The sequence below is a fragment of the Tiliqua scincoides genome, chromosome 1 (assembly GCF_035046505.1).
Source record: "Tiliqua scincoides isolate rTilSci1 chromosome 1, rTilSci1.hap2, whole genome shotgun sequence".
NCBI lineage: Eukaryota > Metazoa > Chordata > Lepidosauria > Squamata > Scincidae > Tiliqua > Tiliqua scincoides.
In genome coordinates, this window is record NC_089821.1 from 143,453,814 (window position 1) to 143,474,499 (window position 20,686).

Consider the following 20,686-nt stretch of genomic DNA (forward strand, 5'->3'; position numbering starts at 1 on the left):
TCCCCTTCCCCTGAGTAAGGTAAGCAGCCCTGCAATGGGGCTACTCATTTTTCCGCCAACCTTTTGGTAAAGGTACTCATGTAGAGCTCCATGCCCTACATGAGTACCTTGGATCCTGCGGAGCGGAGCTCCATGGACCCGCCTCCCTCCTTCCCCCCGCACACCTCCAGCCCGCCCCCTACCCACATCACACCTCCCCGTCACATGTCCTCCCCGCCCTCTCTCCACCCCCCACCGGCCTCCCCCCTCCCTGGAACGCCTCCTCCCCGCCCCGCCCCTATCCCCGCTTGCTATGCCGCTTCTTGGCGGTTCGGGGGACTACTGAGCTGTGGAAGCTGGGCGACCACCCCGCACTAGCCCAGCACCGGCCGGCGCTGGGTTAGTACCGGCAGGAGCCCAGCGGTGAGCCTCGCAAACGTGCCTTACGGCATGTTTACGACAGTGCTTGGCGGCATGGAGCTGTGCCGCTGAGCATAGGATTGGGCTCTGAGTGGGCTGTGAATATGGCAGCATAGAAATCTTTCATGTCACCAAAGCATTTCCCACCAAAGGAGATTAAATCTATATTTCTTGGTTGCAGAAGCACTCCAAACTGGTACATGTATCCCATGGGACATCTTGCACATTACAGCTCCTTTGGAGCCAGTTGTGCCTGGCATGCAGCATCTGCGGGAACCTTTTGCAGCCCGCTTACCAAATACATCAAGATGCCTTCCAAGCAAAAATGACACATTACATGTGCCTTTTAAAAATTTTCTCAGGCTGATAAGCACTTACCTAACCTTTACATAATAAGAGAGTAGAAATGTGCAGCATCCTGTCCCCCCCCCATTTTTAACGTCTAATTTGTACAGCAAGAAGTAATGAGAGATGTTTCTCAGGTGGTACATATTCTCTACTTCTGCACAGGCATGCAGGTTCACAACATTTACAGAGCTTGCTGAGACTGGTTCATACATCCAGTGTCAGTTTCCGCTTTTCACACTGAGGAAATATGAGAAAATATGCCATTAGACATGTTGTCCAATTTTCAATTTTCTATGTGTATGTTGAGATTAAATCTGCTCCTGAACTTGCCCCCTTCATGTCAAATTCATACTCTTGATATCTTCCCTAGTTATAATCCTGCCAATTGTATAACTGCAGGTAGTAGCCATTTAGGGCAAAGATATGTCTCTACTGACTTTGAATTTTATTAGTTACCTTTTGGCTTTGCTTTCACCAACATCCCCACAAATGGAGGAAAAGTGCTAGCCCAGATTTTCCCATAGGAGCTAGCTTTCCATACACTGGGTCTCTTTTAAAAATTGAGGTCAAGGACCTTTCCTTCTCTACAATCTGTTTCAACTTGTGCTATGACGATAGCTTATATATGAATCCATCCTATTTTCTCTGAATTTTCAAATGCTAGAGGACATTAGAGTCAGGCACACCTTGACTTTCATCCACTTGACTTACATCACTTTGCTCTTTCAACCGCTTTCAATTATAATTACATTTCAAATTTTATCCACATCTTTTCCTCTTTCGTACAATACCATTCAACCTTCCATGACATTTGTAAATGTTCTTATGTTTGTTTTTCTTTTATTCTGCTCATTTAGATTTATCACTCATTTGCTTGTGTTATATTGTTGTCTATGTTTTTCAATGGCCAAAATAAATTTGCAAGCTAAATAAGGCTCTGCTTTGACATTCATCCATGTTCTGGCCCCTAACCAGATGAAAGTGCAAGTTACGCCTGTATTAAAAGCCCTATTGCTATACCATCTGATAGGAGAGAGAGCATCAACGCTGAGATTGACATTGCACTGCATGTCTCTGTGCTATTCCTTGCTTAGAATAATTCATAACTATTTGATTACCTTTTCATTCTCATTTTCAATTCCATTTTTGAGCCTCCTATCCTCTTACAAATTACAGCCATAAAAAAGAGGATTTTTTTTTTTATTTCCCCTATTTGATGACCTATTTGGTTAGTTCCTCATGGAATGCTTCTGATCTTTTTTTCTTTTTTTTTGCACAAGGAGAAACATAGAAGGCTGAGCAAAATGTGGTTGCTCATTACTCTACAACATTATTATCTTCAAACAATGTTTTGGCAAGCCTGAAAAGCGACAGAAGCCATTTTTGCATTTCTGTACATTTGGCTGGCCTTTGGCTCAGGCCTTCCTGTTTCTCCGAACGCTGCATTTTTCATCTACAAAATATCTTGTCATTTGAAGTAGAAGCAGTTTGAAAAACCTGTCATGAATGTTTCTCTGGCTTTAACACTCCCAGAATTTCTGCCTGGGTTTCTTATGAAATCCCACCTAGGAGGCAGAAAAAACCATTACTGTTATGTATTACTAATCATACAGTTAAGCCTCAGTTAATAATTCAACAGGGTTGATTGGAGTGACGCTGCTTAATAACGAAAATGTAGGTCAAGCAGGAGAAGTCCAATTGCCACACTGCACTGCTTGTCAGCCCATTTGTGCTCGTTTTGAACGAGTGGAGAGATGCGGCCCACAGTCATTACTTGCAGTTTCAAAAACTGATATCCAGGAACTTATGACCAAGCCACACATTATGTTAAACTCATGCACTGTATTTTTTCAGTTAAATAGCAGCCACAGAAGGGGAGCAGGACCACTCAGCATAGAAAAGGGGTATTTAACTGTTTTCTGCTGCGCCATAGTCCCAACAAAAATACAGTGGCAGATCTCCCCAACCAGCGCCTTGGGTCACAGGTCCAAGATGGCACCCCTCTGTAGGATGCTGTCACCCCCTGTGTGCAAATTCGCCCCCTCACTTATCTGGAGCGCACAGTGACTCACACGACTCCAGGATGCATCAGGGAAGCCTCCTGAAGGTTCCCCAAATGCTTTGACCTGTGCTTCCAGGAAACTGGAAGCACAATTTCCGACCCTGTCGGGAGCCTCAGAGAGGATTCTGCAGGATCCTAAAGCTCTGCAGTGCTCCGTGCCTGGGGCATTTGCCCCATCGAGTCAATGGGAGGTCCGCCACTGCAAAAAGCTCCTTTTAGCCCTGGAAGGGAAGCTCAACAGAAGAACTTTCCTTCCTGGGGCTAAAAGCTGCTCTGGGGGCCTGATTTGCAATGGAACAGCTGTGGCAGACTCACCCTGTTTTCTGCCACTGAGTTTGGACATGTGTATATGCTACTGCATACTCCCCCACTTAAAGAGACATGCCACCTCTTCCCTTTTGCAGGAGAATGAAATAAGAAAGGCAACTGCTAGCTGTTCCTCCAGCCATCTTGCATCTGTTTGAAATCTGCATGGGGCAGCTCAGTAGCTCTCTCTCCTGCCTTTGTAGGCTTCGGCAAGATGTTGGACAAGGGAGGAAAGCTGTTGGCAACTGTTCCTTCACTGGCCCTGTAACCCTTGCAAAGTGTGTAAGGAGTAGATGGGGCAAGGAGTCAGCAAGGAAGGTGCTGGGTGGCTGCAGCAGCAGGGAGGGAGGTTTCCTTAATCTGCTGTCTAAAGCAACCACTTTAGTCTGCCACATTGGCAGGTCAATCCTACAGAGCAGAGCATGAAAGCATTAAAATACCTCCTCCCTATTCTCTGCAGTGCTGATCAGGACTGCATACCAGATCCACTTGTGGCTGCTATTTAACTGGGGTAAAAAACAAAAACACAGGGCTAAACTTCATACATAATGTAACATGTAATATGGCTCAGTATAATTTAAACAGCTTTAAAATGAGGGCACAGAACTTTTGATCCAGTTATGCGTACATACAGCTGCCAAGATGACATATGTGAAATCCCTGCCAAATAAGCAGCAATGGTGCTGAGGGGAGGAGAAGAAGAAATGACCTCAATCCAGCATTCTCCTGCTCCTTCCAAAGAGCCAATCAGTTTCAATTACTTCCAAAGGTGGTGAGACACATTCACGGAGCTTGGATCTGTCAATGGATATTTGCCATGTTACATCAGTTTATCTAAAGAACATTTAAATTTGCCCATGGGGCACAACATTGGCTTTCATGCCTTGCTTGTGGGCTTCCCAGAAAGATTTGACTGGCCTCGTTGGAAAAAATATGGTAAACTATATAGACCAGGGGGTGTCAAACATAAGGCCTATGGGTCAAATGCACACCCCAGAAGCAATATATTCCACCCCAGTTATAATTGGGCTCTCTCATATTTCGAAAATATGAACCAGATTTGCACATTTTTTCTTCTGTCATTTGCAGCTAATGCATTTCTGGGTGAGAAAAAAGTGCTTATTTCTGGTCATCGTCTACTTAATGATGTCACTTTCTTTTTGATTATGTCACTTCCAGTCGTCAGCAGGCCCCATGAATGATAACTTTGGGCCTCAATATAAAACAAGTTTGACAGCCCTGGCATAGATGTTTGGGCTGATCCAAAAGAGAATGTCCTATGTTCTTATTGCTGATTTTCTGACTGAAGATATTCACAGAGAGCTGGATTGGAGAAGGAATTGCATACACAGCACCCATTTTACATGTGCATTTTCTTATCTCCCACCAGCGGCGTAGGTAGCGAGGGGTGGGGGGTGGTCAACAAGAGTAGAGCAAGAATCACAGTAGTAATAAACATTTGATGATGATCAAATACTGGGATGATCATCATAACCCAAGATCACAAATACCTCTGTGGATGATGCTTTTGGATGGTTACAGTAACATTTACAATTGGGAAGTACATGTATCAAGCAGCATCACCCTCTCCTTGAGGGCAGGGCACTGGTGTGCATGTGTCCATAGAGGTTTGTGTGAACCATGCCTGAAAAAGAAGAGCAACCACAGAAAAGAGGAAAGACTTGTGAGCATATGAAAGAAGCCATTTTTAGCAATCACAGCATATGGTGACTGAGAAAAATGAAATGCCACCTATCACATTCCCTCCCCTGAATGGCTCCATACCAACAGCGCTGCACACAGAACAGGTTTAATTATTTATATTCCAGTAGCAGATGACAGTTCCACTGTTCACACACACAAAAAGACTATTTTATTTGCCTTCTCTACTCTCCCCAAAAGCTTCAAAAGCCCCTCACAGTGACACATGAAAGCTACGGATTAATTCACACACCATGCCCATCACACCGGGAATGCTGTTGCTCCTATATACCTGTTGTAGCCTTAGAATTTAATGGTTAAGGATGGGCAAATGTGCTCCTGTTCTCTTATTGCTCCACGCATTGCCTCTACCTGGTGAGCTCTTCTGTCTGCCTTCCAGTTTGTTGTGAAGAATTTTTAAGCTAATGTTGTAATTGGCACATCCAAAATTTCTAGTTTGCACCCTTTCCCCCTTATAGACATCTATATTGTTCTTTTGATCAAAAGAACGCTAGGTAAGAAAGAATCCTGATGAGATCACTGTATTGCATTGGAATTCCTTTTTGCATTGTGTTTTAAATAATGCATACCTGTGAATCCTGTTTCCACCCCACCCTGGTATTTTAGAACCAGGTTAAATGCTATGGTAAGATTGTGACTGGTCTTGTCACATTTTTCTGCTCTAAAAAGAAGCCAAGGAGATGGGAGTGGGCTGGTCCAGATCAGGGCATCGGCAGATGGAAAGGGGCTTTAACTCTTTGCCTCCACCTGTGCAAGCATCCCTCCCTTGCTTGTGACTCTCTGATAGTTATTGTTTCTACAGTGTCCCCACTGCCAGTGGGAACCCAATAAATAATTGAAGCACGGCTGAACAATTCATAGCAGGCTTGTCCACCTTTGTGTCAGTCACAGCAACATCCATGGAAGATCTCAGCAATGGTCCTAGCAAACTGGTATATAAGGATTTTGACACAGATGTGTGAATTCATGGCAAAACAGTATTCTTGCAGAACATGGCACCTTCCTCCCTGCATTTTGCAACTAATAACCTAATTATGCGCCTTATAAAGGGAAATTAAATCTAGCAGGTATTAGGTGTTTACTTAGAGGTAAGGTACACCCATAACACTTACTAGATGTTTACTTAGAGGTAAGGTATACATGGAGCTTACTCTTAGGTGTCTGCAGCCAGGCTCAGTCTTAGGGTCAGACAGAGATAGTACTGTCTTTTATTACTTCAGCAAGCCAGTGGGGTAGCTAAGCCATGGGGGTGCATTGCACCCAGGCCACTGAGAGCTGGCATTGGGCCCAGGGCAAGATGCCTGATTGGGCCCCGCTTCCTCAATTTTCATACAAAGTAGATGTTTCTACATTTTTAAAATAAATTTTTAATTGACAGTTTTAACTTAGCATTAGCAAGATTGAAACAAAATGAAAACATTTATCAGAATGGGATTAATTTCCTTACTTTGTGTAGTGCTATGGCATTTCTTTTCTTCTACCTCAGCAAAATCCTCCTCATTTGCTTTTTCTTCTTCCAATAATGCAGGGGCATCCAAGGACTGGCTTTCACTTTCTCCCTCATTTCAAGTCCAGGTGAAATAAACTTTTTTTTCCTCTTTTTTCATTTCTGTGCTTTTCTGTTTTTTTATTTTCTGTAAAGGTGTTAATTTCACCTTCAAATGTAGGTTTGATCTAGTGCCACGTGTTCTAGGCACACACTAAACTAGAAGAAAGGACGGAGCTGACTAGGGGCCTGGGAATTCTGTGAACTGGACTGGGTGACCTATTACTGAGTCCTAGTAGTTCTAGTCTGAAGGTGTAAGTTTCACTTCCTCATATTTAAATTGTACTAATACAAGTTGGTGCTTATGGGGAAGACCTGGGCTACATTTCCATTACAGCTTTAATTCACTTTCAATGCACTTCTATTCCCGCAATGCATTATGGGGGGACTATAGTTCGTTAAGGAATCTGAGAGCTGTTAGAGCTAACCAACTACAAACACTTAACAAATTACAGCCTCCTGAATGCATTGAAAATGCATTAAAACTATAGTGGAAACACAGTCCTGAACAGGATGACATTGAGGTACCCAGATGTCTTTTGTATTGTTTACATTGTTTCGTCCTGGCCTGGGCCCCCTGGAAGCCTGGGGATTTTGCCCCCCCCTCCTCAGGCTTGCATTGCCCCCCACAGTGGTGTAGTGGCTTTCCACCATCTCTACTGCAAGGAGGGGGTGACAGTGCTCACCGTTGTTCTGCTGCAAATGCCATCAAATGGGCCTTCCTGCCCACCCTCTGGTTTCTGGAGCCAAGGCTGCACATGCATGGGACGGGATGATGGCACAGGCACAGGAGGTGACAGGATGTCACAGGGGAGCATCATAATGTCACCCAGCTCCAGGTACCACACCACCCACCCACCCCCAGCTACACTACTGCATCAAGCTCCTCTTTTGTTTGGTTTTATCTTTTAAAGAAAAGACAAGCTACGTACTATGCAAGACACCTAAAAACAGGCCTGTGTTCCTTTGTCTTCAAGCAGCAAAATCTTGGAAAAGTTAAAGCTCACTCAAAAACTTGGATGGAATGGAACAGAGGACCAAACAACAGATTACCAGCAAACCAAAGATTTGACAATACCCAGCAAGCACAGATCGCCTTTCACAGGTTTTAAAAATGATTGTATTTTGGTCATCATTTTAATTAAATCAGCATTTTCCACCCATTCTAAATGTGGTTACACATCTCTAAAAGTTGCAGGCTGTTGCTTTTTGTTCATTTCTAAAAGGAGCACTAGCTGTACAAGGAATGAGAAAAGACTCGACCAGCATTCTAAAACGACCAAAAGTCCCTCAAGGGATACAGTGTGCTGATGTGCACTCTAAGACAGATTCCTTATTCAGCAGAAAGGGTGTCTCATTTTTTTAAGTAGGAAAAAAAGAATCTGAAATCATTCTGTCCCTAATTCACTGCAGCAGGGCTACAACGGAGGTGTAAAGATGTAGGGCCTCCACCTCCCGAAACAACATTTTTGGGAGATCAGTTTTAGAGCTAGTTTAAACCCCATCTTTTGAAGGGAGAAGCCAGAGCATGTGCTTTGCCATGACTGCTCATACCCCTGCCAAATAACATCCTTTATTGTTTGTTAATGCCAATTAATAAATGGCAGCTGCTTATTGCCCATCAAAATTGGGGTTAATCTTCTGTGTGCTGATACGCTCTCTTTCTTTTATTGCATCAATCAGGTAAAATCAACACATCCTTTTAATTATTTTCTCAGCAGTTTCCCAGCCATTAGCTTTTGAATAGTGCTTTGTCTGCTGAGATCCTATGTATCTGGATGCATTCATGTGCCTAAAATGGGAATATTTTGAAAAGGAATGGCAGATTCCAAGGGCGGAAGGGGAAAAAAGTGTGAGGAAATGTAATGGAAGATCAGATCATCAGGTGAATGATGTGGTGTTGACAGCGATTCCATGTTCTGACAGCTTTTTGACAGCTCTGGGAAGGGCAAGGCTGGCTCCACAGCTGTAATCAATCAAGGTCAATGGAGACTCTGATGGACACCTGAGCTTCATTTGACCTTGATGGGATTTTGAATGGACATGGACTGAAGAGATGCTCACCTGAGCCTAATTTGGACTTAACAAGGTAGCTCACAGCTGAGCTGCATTTGGATAATGGGACATACAGGAATAAAAGGCAGCTTCAGAAGGAGCAAGGCTACCTGACCAGACAGTACACCTGACCCAGAGGGAACCTAACCCCAGACCTACAGGACAGAAACATGGGAGAAGGGGACTGCCAGGACTCTGCTGGAGGACACAGAAGAGAGGACTGCCAGGACCCTGCTGGAGGAGACACTCTGCTGGAAAGGACACAGAGGAGGGACTCTGCTGCTGAAGACTGAACTGGGAAGACTGGACTGTGCTTTGGAGACTGGATTGAACTTGGACTGGAGGCTTCAGACCTCTATCCACTAAGTTAAGTGGAGTTTTGGGGAGGAAAAGCCTTTGGACAAGAGTTCTTGCAGGGAGTGTATGTGTTTGTAGCAATAAACTTTGTTAATTGCACAAATTGATAAGGAGTTTGTTTCCTTTGCACACCACAGCTGTTGTTCTTGGAAAAGGAGGGTGTTAATTAGCCAAAAAGCGGGCAAAGGGAGTTGGAATATTTGGACAAATTGGCATAGTCGGCAGGATAGGGAGAATTTGGGCACGACAAATTGGTGTAGTCAGCAGGATAGGGAAAATTGGGATAGGACAGCAAATGTGAAGAGTCTTTTCTTATTTCTTAACAAATAAAGCAATCTCCCACTGTATTTTATCTGCACAGTAAAGAATAAGTATCTGCACATATAAAGAAATGGCTGGACAAACAGGTAGGCTTCCCACTAAGCCTGCAGTCCTGGGTATGGCTGACAGAGTGATCTGGCCAAGGATGATGTCAGAAGTCACCCCATGCCTACTAAGCTATGACCACATCAAGTATGTTGTGCCTGGGCAGGATCTAATCAGAAGCAACCACAAAATGCACATCAACCAGAGGCCCTCTTGCACCTCAACAAGGAGCATCCAGTAGGTCATTCTTCAACATCTCATACTTCCAGGAAATGTTGTCAAACTTTACACAAACTATCAGATCTGCCCAGCTTTTCTCTTTACTTCAGAGATTCCTCATTGTTTGACCTGTGTCTGTCCTAGCTGCTGTCTTGATTCTGCTCATTATCAAGGCCAGTTAATAGGCCAGTAATTTTGAAATCAAAAGCTGACCATCCGATAGGACATCTCCCCATATCCACAGATCCCATATCCACAGTTTCACGTATCCATGGTTCCCTCCTCCCACTTGCTCATTACTGATTATCTTTTTGCAGCATGCATCACTTGCAGCCCCTCCTGTTACAGAACAGTAGAGGAGGAACACTAGAAGCAGTCAGCCAGAATTCTAATAGGAAGCAGGAAGCTTCCTGCTTCCTGTTAGTGTTCTCATAGTCTCCCTCCTCTGAAGTTCTGGTAGATTGCTTTTCATGTTCCTCCTCTAGTGTTTTGTAATAGGAAGGGCTTCAAAGAAAGACAGTTGAGAAACAACACTACTAGGAAGTACTGTAAGTCTGCGGTTCACTTTTATCCAGGGTTTTAGTATCTGTGGGGGGAGTGGAAATGTATCCTGCATGGACATGGGGGGATGTCTATATATGCATTAGACATTATACATTACGTTAGACATATGTGAACAGAAGGGAAGAGTACAGAGACACATAACCTTGGACAACCCCTACAGAACTCTGTTACACTGTTCAACTTTGATAGGTGGTACTTTCAAGTAGAAAAGAGCTGGTCACAAAATGCATATCTGAAGGACTTTGCTGGCACAAGTTGCAATGACTGCCCCTGGCTTACGTAGCTATAAAAAGGGATTAGACACAGTCATGGAGGAGCTGTCTATGTGATGGTTTAAAGAGGCTTTCCTATTCAGATACTGAGCAACTCTGAATACCAGGTGTTTGGGGGCAACAGTGGGGAGGGGGTTGCCTTCATGCTGTGCTGTGGGCTTCCCATAAGCATCTGACTTGCCTCTGTGAGAAACAGAGTGGGTCTGTGGTATAATCCAGCAGGCTGTTCCTATACTCTTATCTTTGTCCCTGAGGATAAATTCTGAAAGCTCGATACCAAAAGATTTAGGCATCCTAAAACATTCCAGCAGCATACAGTGGTACCAGTCTATGCAGACTCCTGTTCACAAAGCATCACATAGCCACAGCCTTTCATATGACTTGGCACATGCAAAGAAATGCAACTTCATATTGGCAGCTATACATCGGTAGAACGAAAGCATATGCATATTAACACATAGCAATCTGTTTTAACAACTGAGATTCTTTTAGCAATTAGCGAAGCATTATTTTGCAGTTAGGGTATACACAAATGTTTTTCTTATGGGTGATATTTTTTTAATTAGGAATGAGTGAATCATGCCAAATAATATGCTTCTTGTGTTATTGGCTTTGTGGTTTGTGAGTAAGCTCCAATTATCTCAATTTTTTTCCCTTTTTGACATGAAGAAGCCCCACATGTTTGTTTTCCAAACATAATCCGTTAGCTGTGTGATGCCTAATCAGCTTGAAAAAAAGCCTTCAAAGAAAAAAAGACCTAGCACACCTTAGTGAGCTCTGCCACTGGTGATTGCCAAGGACATTCTTTCTGATAAGCAAAAGAAGACTTGTGATCAGAGGACTGATCTGCTGCAATAAGTCCTCTTATGGTGTCAGATGTTTGTACCACCATCATGTGCACTGGAACTACTGGTGCACTGCATGCCAGATCTTATTGGCATTTTACTGGACCAACACCTTCTGATGGGCAGGTGGCCTACAGAGAGATAAATAATTTTTTTTTTTACTTACTTCTCCCCCATCACCGGGTCATCCCCTTCCATAGGGGACATAGTGTGCTCCATCAGTGCGGTTACATAGTGTAAGATGGTGGCATAGGATTGGGCCATTACTTTTATGTCTCATAGTAGTAGAATAAAGAAAGATACAGTAATAGTTTCCGCCTGGTAAATTGGCAAAGTATGAAGAGTTTAGTAGCACAGTCTCCTAGGCTTAGAGAAACCTTCTGCAGTATTGAAAAGTAGTGCTTAGAACAGTCATGGTGAACCTTTTGGTATGTCAAAAGTTAAGAAAATGTCTAACTTGACTCTGCTGGTGTGACACACACACCCCCAAACAAAAGAGAAACAATTCTTTACATATTCATTTATTTTTAAAAAAATACCGTCCAGTCATGTGTGGGGCGATATATTAAATAAATGTCAAATAATACCAAAAATGGAATAAGAGTACAACAAATTCGATTTTTGTCAGGTGTTGGTGAATGCTGGTGTGTCACCCAAAACCTCATGGCGTGTCATCACTGGTGTAGAATCATCTGCAGGAGCCCTGGTGTCTGCAAACTTAGATGAATGTTTTCCTGGTTCCAGGAAAGAAAAGAGTGAGAGAACCAGGTGATGTTTGCTGATAGGTGGAGTTGGAGCATACAGCAGTTCAAACTTTTGTGCAGAATAGCCCAAAACATTTTGCTGCCTGGCGCAGAACACTATACAGCATTCCTCCCTTCCTTTCCCTTTTTTTCCTATTACAATAATTTGTTTCCTTCATGTTGGGAATAGAAGAGGAAAGCAGCATGATTTTGCCTTTCTTTCTCTACCAGCCATCCACGGGAAGGGGTTGGGTAGGGTGAGTGGCCACCCCAGAAAACTGGACCATTATCTGCCACCTGAAGCATCCCACTTCTCACTGATTTCATGGTAGCATCAGTTCTGTCCCAGAACCCATACCTGGCCCTGAATTTCTGAAAACCTCAGTTTGCATCCATATATGAGCACTACAAAGGCTTCTGAACACCCTACAGACATACCCTGCCTTGAAGGTATAAGCATCAATTGTAAGACTGAGAACCCTGAGAACCAAAAGAGGCAGTGGGGCATCCTATGGGGAAGCAATCAGGGGGCTTGGGTGAGCCAAGAGAAAATATTTCCCCTTACCTCTCCATAAGCCCTTTGATCACCTATGGGTCTTCTTGTACCTGTGATAGCTATATAGCAGGTGCAAGTCCAAGGAGAGAAAGGTGGTGTGCCAGGAGGCTCCAGAGGCAATAGCATCCCCGTGTGTATTGCTTGTACCCCCTCCTGCACCAACACACCTTCTGCCTTTCTCCCAGTCTGTCCAAGAACACCTTCCCCTGCCCACAAAACACCCCTGGTGAAGCCACTTCTGACCGCTGCTGCATGTGGGGTGCTACACCATCTCTGGCAGCAGCCCAGAAGCGTGTGGCCACACACTCCCCCAGAATGGCATTTGCAACACCATGAATCATATTCCCCTGCTAGAATGCTAGTTCTGGCAGAGAAACCCACCCATAACATTGAACAATGAAAGACTTCCAGTGGGGTGGCCATGATAGTCGGTTGCAGCAAAAATAACAGAGATTTGTAACACCTTAAAGACTCACACATTTATTTCAGCATGAACTTTCATGGACTATACTGTACAGTAGTTCACTTCATCAGATGCAGTACCATCACATTAGACTGAGCAAGAATCCACAGTATGCTCCCATTTTCAGTGAAACTGTCCATTGGAATCTAAGCATACTCATCTGGACAGTAAATCACAATAGTTTGGGTAGAATTTACTTGCACATAAGCATGCTGAGAATCACAGTCTATGTTTGTACCAAGATGAAGAAGAAGAATCTTTGATCTGCACTCCTACTGACATTCAAAGAATGGGTTGTAAACGAACGGTTGTTTTCCCATTGTAGGCTAGGAGATGTTTTGATGCTTGCAAGCCATTGATAGACCTCATGTTGACTCCAATACTAGTTTTCCATATCAACATTTTATGCTTGAAATGTGTGCTGTAGTATTCCACAAAGAAAAGGTACAGAGGCAGTAGTGTAGCTGGAAGGGGGCAAAATGGTCAGTACTACAGGCACTGCAACAAGCCATGTAAGCAGACTCTCGCCCTCAGAGCCATTCCGGGCAGCAACAGCAATGCACAGGCCCTTCTCAAACCAAACAGTGTCTCCTTTGCATTGCCACATTGCGGCTGTGTGTATTGAAGGAAAGATACAGTGTTATAAGTAGTGTTTTATAATTACAACACTGTGTAAACTGATAACCGTGGCTCCGAAAGAGCACAACAGGTACCTTCTAAATCACATTTCAGAGAAATAGTTCTGTGGCAGAAGCATCAGCTTCCAAAGACTTGGAATGAATTGCCAACAAACAGTGTGCTACTGGGTTCACATTTCAATATTTTCACAATACAGCAATGTCTCTGGAACTCTTTACTATTGCCATAGTAAAGCTGGGGTCCACTATAATTAATTGTTTAAAACAATTTCCTACTTCCATGAAACTCTTCTATAGTTATTCATGCCTAGCTTTGAATGTCTAAATGCAGTTTTTGTAATGGTGAGAAGAACATAAGAGCCCTGCTGGATCAGGCGGTCGGTCCCCCAGCAGTGGCGTAGCTAGTAGGGTGCGGGGGTTGCAGGGGGTGCGGGTCTCACCAGGTGACATGCTGGGGGGGTGACGTGCCCTGGGGGGGTGATGCACTAACACTGCGGCTGCAGGAGCTACCCTGTCATGCCATACACCGTTGGATGTGGAATGGCCAGCAGAGTGCAATGCAAAAAACAGAATTGAAATAGCTCCTTTCCTTCAAAAGGTATGGCCAAAAAACCAGAAAGAAAAAATGCATGGAGCCCTATGGAAAGTGAAAGTGAGCCGTATCGCGTGTTTACTTGCGAGTAGGCATACTTTCCATAGTCCAACGAAAAGGGCAGGCTGAGAGGCATCCACTGACACCAGAATGGTCCTGATCCAATGAATGCAGCCCAAAAAAAACACCCAAGAAGGAGGTTCCCCCAGCTGCGAGTCTATTGAGCCGAAACAAAGCCACATGGCTGTGTTTACTTGCAAGTAGGCAAACTTGCCTTAGTCAAGGCAGGCTGTGGGTCTCCAAGGATGTCAGAATGGTCCTCATCCAATGACAGCAGCCTACAAAAACACCGGAGGAGGAGGTTCCTCCCTCCCAGCTGCAAGTCTATGGAGCCCTATGGAAAGCAAAGCAGCCTCAGAATTGCGTTTACTCGTGAGTAGGCAGACTTGCCTTGATCAGGGCAGGCAAAGAGGAATGTTAGGAATGGTCCCAATCCAATGGTACTGGAGCACAACAAATGCTCCAGAAGGCAGCCTCCCCCCCCCCCCCACTACAAAGGACAAAAAAGAGGCTTCAGCTGGTAAGGGGAATGTTTTCTATTTTGCACTTGCAAAGCCAGGTGGGTCTTTATCTTGATATGCCTGAAATAGAAGAACTTTAAACTGGGCACTGGGAGGGCTGGAAATCTCACTGATTTTTTTTTTTTTTTTGGGGGGGGGGTTGTTATTGCAGGCAGACTACAGAGTAAGCCCCATTGACCACTATGGGACTTACTTCAGAGTAGACATGCATAGGATTGGGCTCACAGGCTGCAATCCTACCCACACTTCCCTGAGCGTAAGCCCCATTGACCACAATAGGACTTACTTCAGAGTAGATTCACTTGGTGGAACAGGACTGGCTCTCTCTGGTGGCAGAAATTTAATTATTTCTTTTATTTTAATTTAATTATTTATAATTATTTATTTTAATTTGCTTGATGATGTCACTTCTGGCCATGACATCACTTCCAATGGGTCCTGGACAGATTGTCATTCTAAAAAGTGAGTCCTAGTGCTAAAAGTTTGAGAACTGCTGCAATAAGGTGTTAGTAAGTTGACATGGGTGTGTGTGAGACTCTACAAGTTTTCACAATCACTAAAATCAGAATTTGGAGGAATAAGACCATCATCTTATATATCAATCAATGCATAATTTCATGCAGGATGCAATGAAACAATCCACACTGAAATATCTGTGTTCTATCAAAAAGTACAGCCCAAAAACCAGCAGGGGCAGGACAATGGTACATCACCACGCCCACCACCTGGGGCATTGCCCCGCCCACTGCAAGGGGTGACATGCAGGCCTCCCGCATGGGTGACAGGAATCCCAGTGACGCCACTGTCCCCCAGTGATCTGTTATAGAACCTGTGCATGCAGCCCAATCCTTCCTAAATTCCCCAGTGCCGATGCAGTGAGGCTAACACAGTTTGAGCTGTAACCTGTGGGGTAATTTTGGAGATCTCCTCAAGGTAAGAGGATATTTGCCCCCTTATTCACCCCTGGGAAAACCCCAGCCAGCGCAATGGATGTTGAGCAAGCTTGTTTCCATTTCCACTGAAATCTGCAGTTCTACACCAATCAATTTGGTGGTATTACCTCAATTTGTAGTAATAAATGTATATGCTTCCCAAAAGGATGTGATAATGTAACTAATAGCAATATTTTAAAATTATTTAAATATTAAATTTAAAATTTAATTTAAATAAATTAAAAATATTTAAAAATATTTGGGTTTTGATAAAATAGGTATTCCTTTAAAAATCTCTGGGCATATGTATGAACACTGTTATTATTGTTGTTGTTGTTTTTGTTGTTTTTAAGAATACTTATATACTGCTTTTCAACAAGAGTCATTAGCAAAGCAGTTCACATAGTAAAAATACATCATGCCCAAGGAGGGGTGTCAAGGCCACGTGGGGGGCTATATGTTATTGGTGACACCTTTGCCAATGATATCCACATGGATATCCACAATGATATCCCTCCCCCCCCCCACATGGCCTTGGGAAGACCTAATCCCTGGCCTGATTCTCCCTTTCCCTGCCCACTGCCCATCTTGGCCACCAGTGTACCTCCTCCAAGGGTGGATGGGCACTCTGGTGGCAGGCATAGTCTCCAGCCATTCATGCTGGCAGCCCCTTTGCACACAAGACAGAAAAGCTGTTAACACTGGTACCCTTTGTACAAGTATACTACAGAACTCTACTGTGGGCCTACTTATTCTGAGTTGGAAATTCTGCATGTAGTGACGTCTTTTTCTTCGCATGAAGATCTATTTGTCTGAAATAAACCCCATGAGAAAATCTCCAAAAATGCTAGTTAAAGTGTTTTCTCTCACATATTGAAGCTCTTCTTGGGGGGGGGGGGCTATTTCAGACAAGTGCCTGCCCATATGAGAATAAAGTGAGAAGTCACAGCGTGTATAGATGCTATCACCTCAGAAATACAGATGTACATGGAGGCACTTTTCATATAAAATATTATGCCAAAAGGTAGACAATATAAGCCCCCCCCCCATTACTGTCCTTACTCCAAACAAATGTACTGATATTAAACAAGATTGGCAGACTCCAATACAAATTATTAAATTAGCACAATTTTCCCTAAGGTTAAATATTAACTAAAATATTGACAAAATTGTTCCCTTTCCAAGGGCACTTAATTTCTTCGTTACAGAATAGACATACCCCTATTCTTGACCAACTCCCATTACAATCAAATAATCAATACAACATACAATGAGAAATGACCTTTACAAATCACAGATTAATTTTCTTCCTTGGTTTGTCTCCTGTCTAGAATGTGCTCCCATCATAGACAGCTCTGAGAAAGCAAAGTCACCTTTAGAATAAAGAATTCTAAGCTACAGAATTGTGAGAACCATCAGACCTGAGACTTTCCCCCTGACAATGACCCTACTCAAATTGGCTGCCAGACACCTTTGCAGGATCATTCTTCTCAATAAGAGTTAAACAAACTGGCAAAGCCTAGGAAAAAGGAATGTTTGCAGTCAGTAAAGCAACAATGCAAAAACACCTAAGGCTGCAATCCTGAGGTGGACTTGGGCCAGTGCAAGTCCCTTGTACTGGTCTGGGAGTGTCGCAAATGTGCCGTAAGGAGTTGCATTGGCCTCCCAATGCTGAATCCAGCCCTGGCAGGATAAGTTTGAGTTGGCCAAGCTCGGCAGATCCAGGGGTTTGGGGGAGACAAGTTGGGGAGAAGGTGCTTTGGGGTGGGGGGAAGGCAGTGGGTGTTCCGAGGGGTGGGTGGCGAGCAGGAGGCAGTTATGCCAGATCCTAGCCCCATTCCCAGGCAGTGAGGAGCAGCCCCTGGCCGCTCCATTCTGCTCAGATCCTTGTCAGGTGGCGCAGATCCAAGTAGACCCATTGGGGCTGCTGCAGCAAGACACAAGGTAAGGGGAAAGATTTCCCCTTGCCTTGGTCTGTGCCGCTTTTGGTCTCAAACTTGCACTGGATGCACCGCAGGCCTGCCGGCCTGCCTGCTCCAGCACAAGTTAGGATTGGGTTGTAAGTTACTCACAGTGGGAAGGAGACATCAAGAACTTACTGCTGAATTTCATGCAGAAGAAGAGCCAATGGGAAACAAATGTGTACAACTTGTACATTATTCTTGGTGCTTTTCCCCCTCTTCTCTTTAACAAGGTATATATAGAGATGGGTAGGGAGTAGGAGAGAGGACTTGTGTGGGATCCTAGTCATTGCCTTAACGTCCACCAGGCCACACACACGGGGTTAACAGAAGAGTAATCCTGCAGCCCTATAAGCTTCCACTGGCACTCCCAAATAAACACAGAGATGACTGTGTTGCATGAACCTTGTGTGGATACATAGTAAATACTGTACCCACTATATACACACCACTATGGACTTGCTAGATGTGTCCGGTTGTTTTGGCAGTTTGCTTTCTTGTTCAAGATGGGTGAACTCTTAAATAGAAACCAAACAGTCTTCCAGTCATAGTTCCCTCTGTAAAGAGGAAATGACACTCAGACCCAGTCCTGCTGCTCACAATAGAAGGAAATGAACTTGCACTTCCAGCTCCTTGTGGCAAGGCGTATAAAAAAGGGGTAATTCAGGTTACACCCTTGTAATCTGTACATCACCTCCTGAATTCAAACAGACTTTAGAAAAGCAATGCTCAACCTTCTCCCTCCCTCTTTCTCCCAGCATTTTGCAAACTCTCCTTAAACTTGCTGTCTATCTATTTAATCTATCGAAAAAGCCACAGTGAAGGAAAGGGACCATAAGTACTAAAGCAATTTCTCGAAATAGGACATGAAGGACGTGGGGGAAAGAGAGACACATCTAGGAAGAAATGGAAAGGTGTGTTGACCAGAGAGCCACATCCAAAGAATTTTTTGCCCAGAAAGTATGGCATTTTAAAAAATGAAACATGCTTGCAGGATGCCTTCTTCCAAGCCCTAGTAATGCAATCACATCACTATCAGATAAAAGTGGAATTTCAGCAGTGCCAAATAGCATATCAGGCAGCAATGGAATTAAGCCAGAATAGTAATTCATTTTTGCCTTCATTTTTCAAATGCATCCTCTGCTGACCTGAGACAATATTGATCCACATGCCCAAGTTAGGCTGACTTTTTTTTTGGGGGGGGGGGGCCTGCAACAGTGTGGTTTTCTTGTAATGCCCATCCACCCATTTAGAAGTGCACAGTCCCACTGAAGTTAACAGGGAGACACCCCCTGACTGCAATGAAAGTTGGATCAGGCCTTTCTTGCATAACTGCTGAGATAAGAGAACACAGAGACTCTGTGTGAGACTCTGACAAGCTATGTTCATCTTAAAGAGGGAGCATGCACTATTTGCCCCCTAAAGACTTTACAGGAGCAACATGGACCAGAAGCATATCATCAGAGCAGATGCCCAGCTCCTTCAGTGACAGAATTAATCTGCACAGTGCCTCTTAATTAACAAGGAGAGAGCGCCTGTTTGGTTTCAACTCCCGAAAAGAAATGCTCCAAATGTTTGTTGGGACAAGCCATTGGTAATATGCAAATAGTATCAAGCAGATTGTCAGGCCTGAAGACACCTCTGTTGCTCTTCGACATAACACTTCCAAAGGTAGCAAGCAGCCATACCTGATAGCACATATCTCTACAGTTGCAAACTCCTCACGCCCAGCACCTATAAAATGCACAAATACCAATGTCTGAAAGGCAAGTTAATCTTCAGGTCCCCATGTGCAAGCATGATGGGGTCCTTACCTATGACAGGAGTCCAGTCCGGTCACTGATCAAACCTGCCTCCTGTGAGTGCTTCAACGGGAGAATTACACTGGAAGATGATTACTGTCTTACCAGTAATTAAGAAGCACCAAAATGACTATGTGGGGGCTTTAGATCCAAGTGGCACAGACCTGAGTGTCAGTCCCTGCTTGTCAGGGGGTCTTTGTATATCCACTGACTAAACCTGATGCATCGTAGAAACTATGGAGGCAAATCTGAACCATCTGATGTGTCCTAACTTGGGGACACATCACAGAAGTGTGCCCCCTTCAAGGAACGACTTGGCTGGATCCTATTAACCTGAAGCACCGGGTGCAGGATCCATCCTCCCAAAGGCTGTGCTCAGCCTAGCAAGGTAGGGCATTTGAATGAGCAAGCCAGATGCACTCTCAGCTGAAGAGTTTCCAGGAACTCTTGCCCCAAACCCTGCCTGTGCCAGAGGATGCATGCACAGATCTGGCTAACTTTGCCAGGCGGGACCCTATGGCCACCATGCACAAACCAGGAGCTGGAAAGAAAGAGAGGACCTTACCTTCCTGACCCCATTAAAGCCATATTCTGCAGCAAGTTGCTGAGCCTCAGCTTCTCCCCCTTTGTGAAACTCAACCAAGAAATGGTTGGTGTAGATGGCTCTTTCGGAGGCAGAGGCGAAGCGAAGGAACCCCAGGAGAAAGATGCCAGCTGTCTTCCAGGGTAGAGCAGCGCCTGCCTTCATGGCTCGAGCGGGCAGGGAGTGCAAGGGAATGGAGTGGGGGGGAGGAATGACAACTGAGACCCAGATAAGCGAGGGCGGTGAGAATATTAGTGGGGAGGGCTGAGGCTGCAAGCAGCCAATTAAGCACTGCTGGGGCTCAGCATCTCTCCGCCTGGAGAAGAGGGGAATCCGCTGGACTGGCAGCTGGGGTGTGTGGCGTGTGTGGCGTGCGCTGCCAGCTCTGCATTTTTCAGCCCCTCCTCATCTCTCCTCCAGCCCGGCGGCCAAAAGAAAGCACCAACCCGGGCGAGGTGACAACGCAGGGCTGCCAATCGCTTGCAGGGGAGAGGGTGTGCGATCCTCCTCCCCTCGGCCGCCTCCTCCCTCCTTGGGCGCACTCCAGCTGGCTGGCTGGCCGGCTGAGCGGAGGAGAGGCGAGCCTGGCCGCTGCCTTCGCATTCAGCACCCTGGAGAGTTCTCCTGGTGCTCCAGCCTGGAGCGAGGGGAAGGAAAAGCCCGGCGAGAGGGAGGGGGCGCGCTCCAATCAGCAGCCCGTGGGCATTCTTGTGTGTGACTCCGGGCCCCCTGACACGCCAGCCACCTTTCTTCTCATCCAGATCACACGGGCGC

The 20,686-nt window shown here is 44.8% G+C and overlaps 1 protein-coding gene across 1 annotated transcript in view; it reads right to left on the reverse strand.

Annotated features, from left to right (window-relative positions):
* Positions 1-20,292, reverse strand: part of PCSK2 (proprotein convertase subtilisin/kexin type 2) — a 105,131-nt gene extending 84,839 nt beyond the window's left edge. Inside the window, exon 1 of the mRNA XM_066638562.1 lies at positions 19,895-20,292. Within this exon, the coding sequence (XP_066494659.1) occupies positions 19,895-20,077 (183 nt within the window). The 5' untranslated portion in view covers positions 20,078-20,292. The remainder of the gene's footprint in view (positions 1-19,894) is intronic.
* Positions 20,293-20,686: the final 394 nt, after the last annotated feature.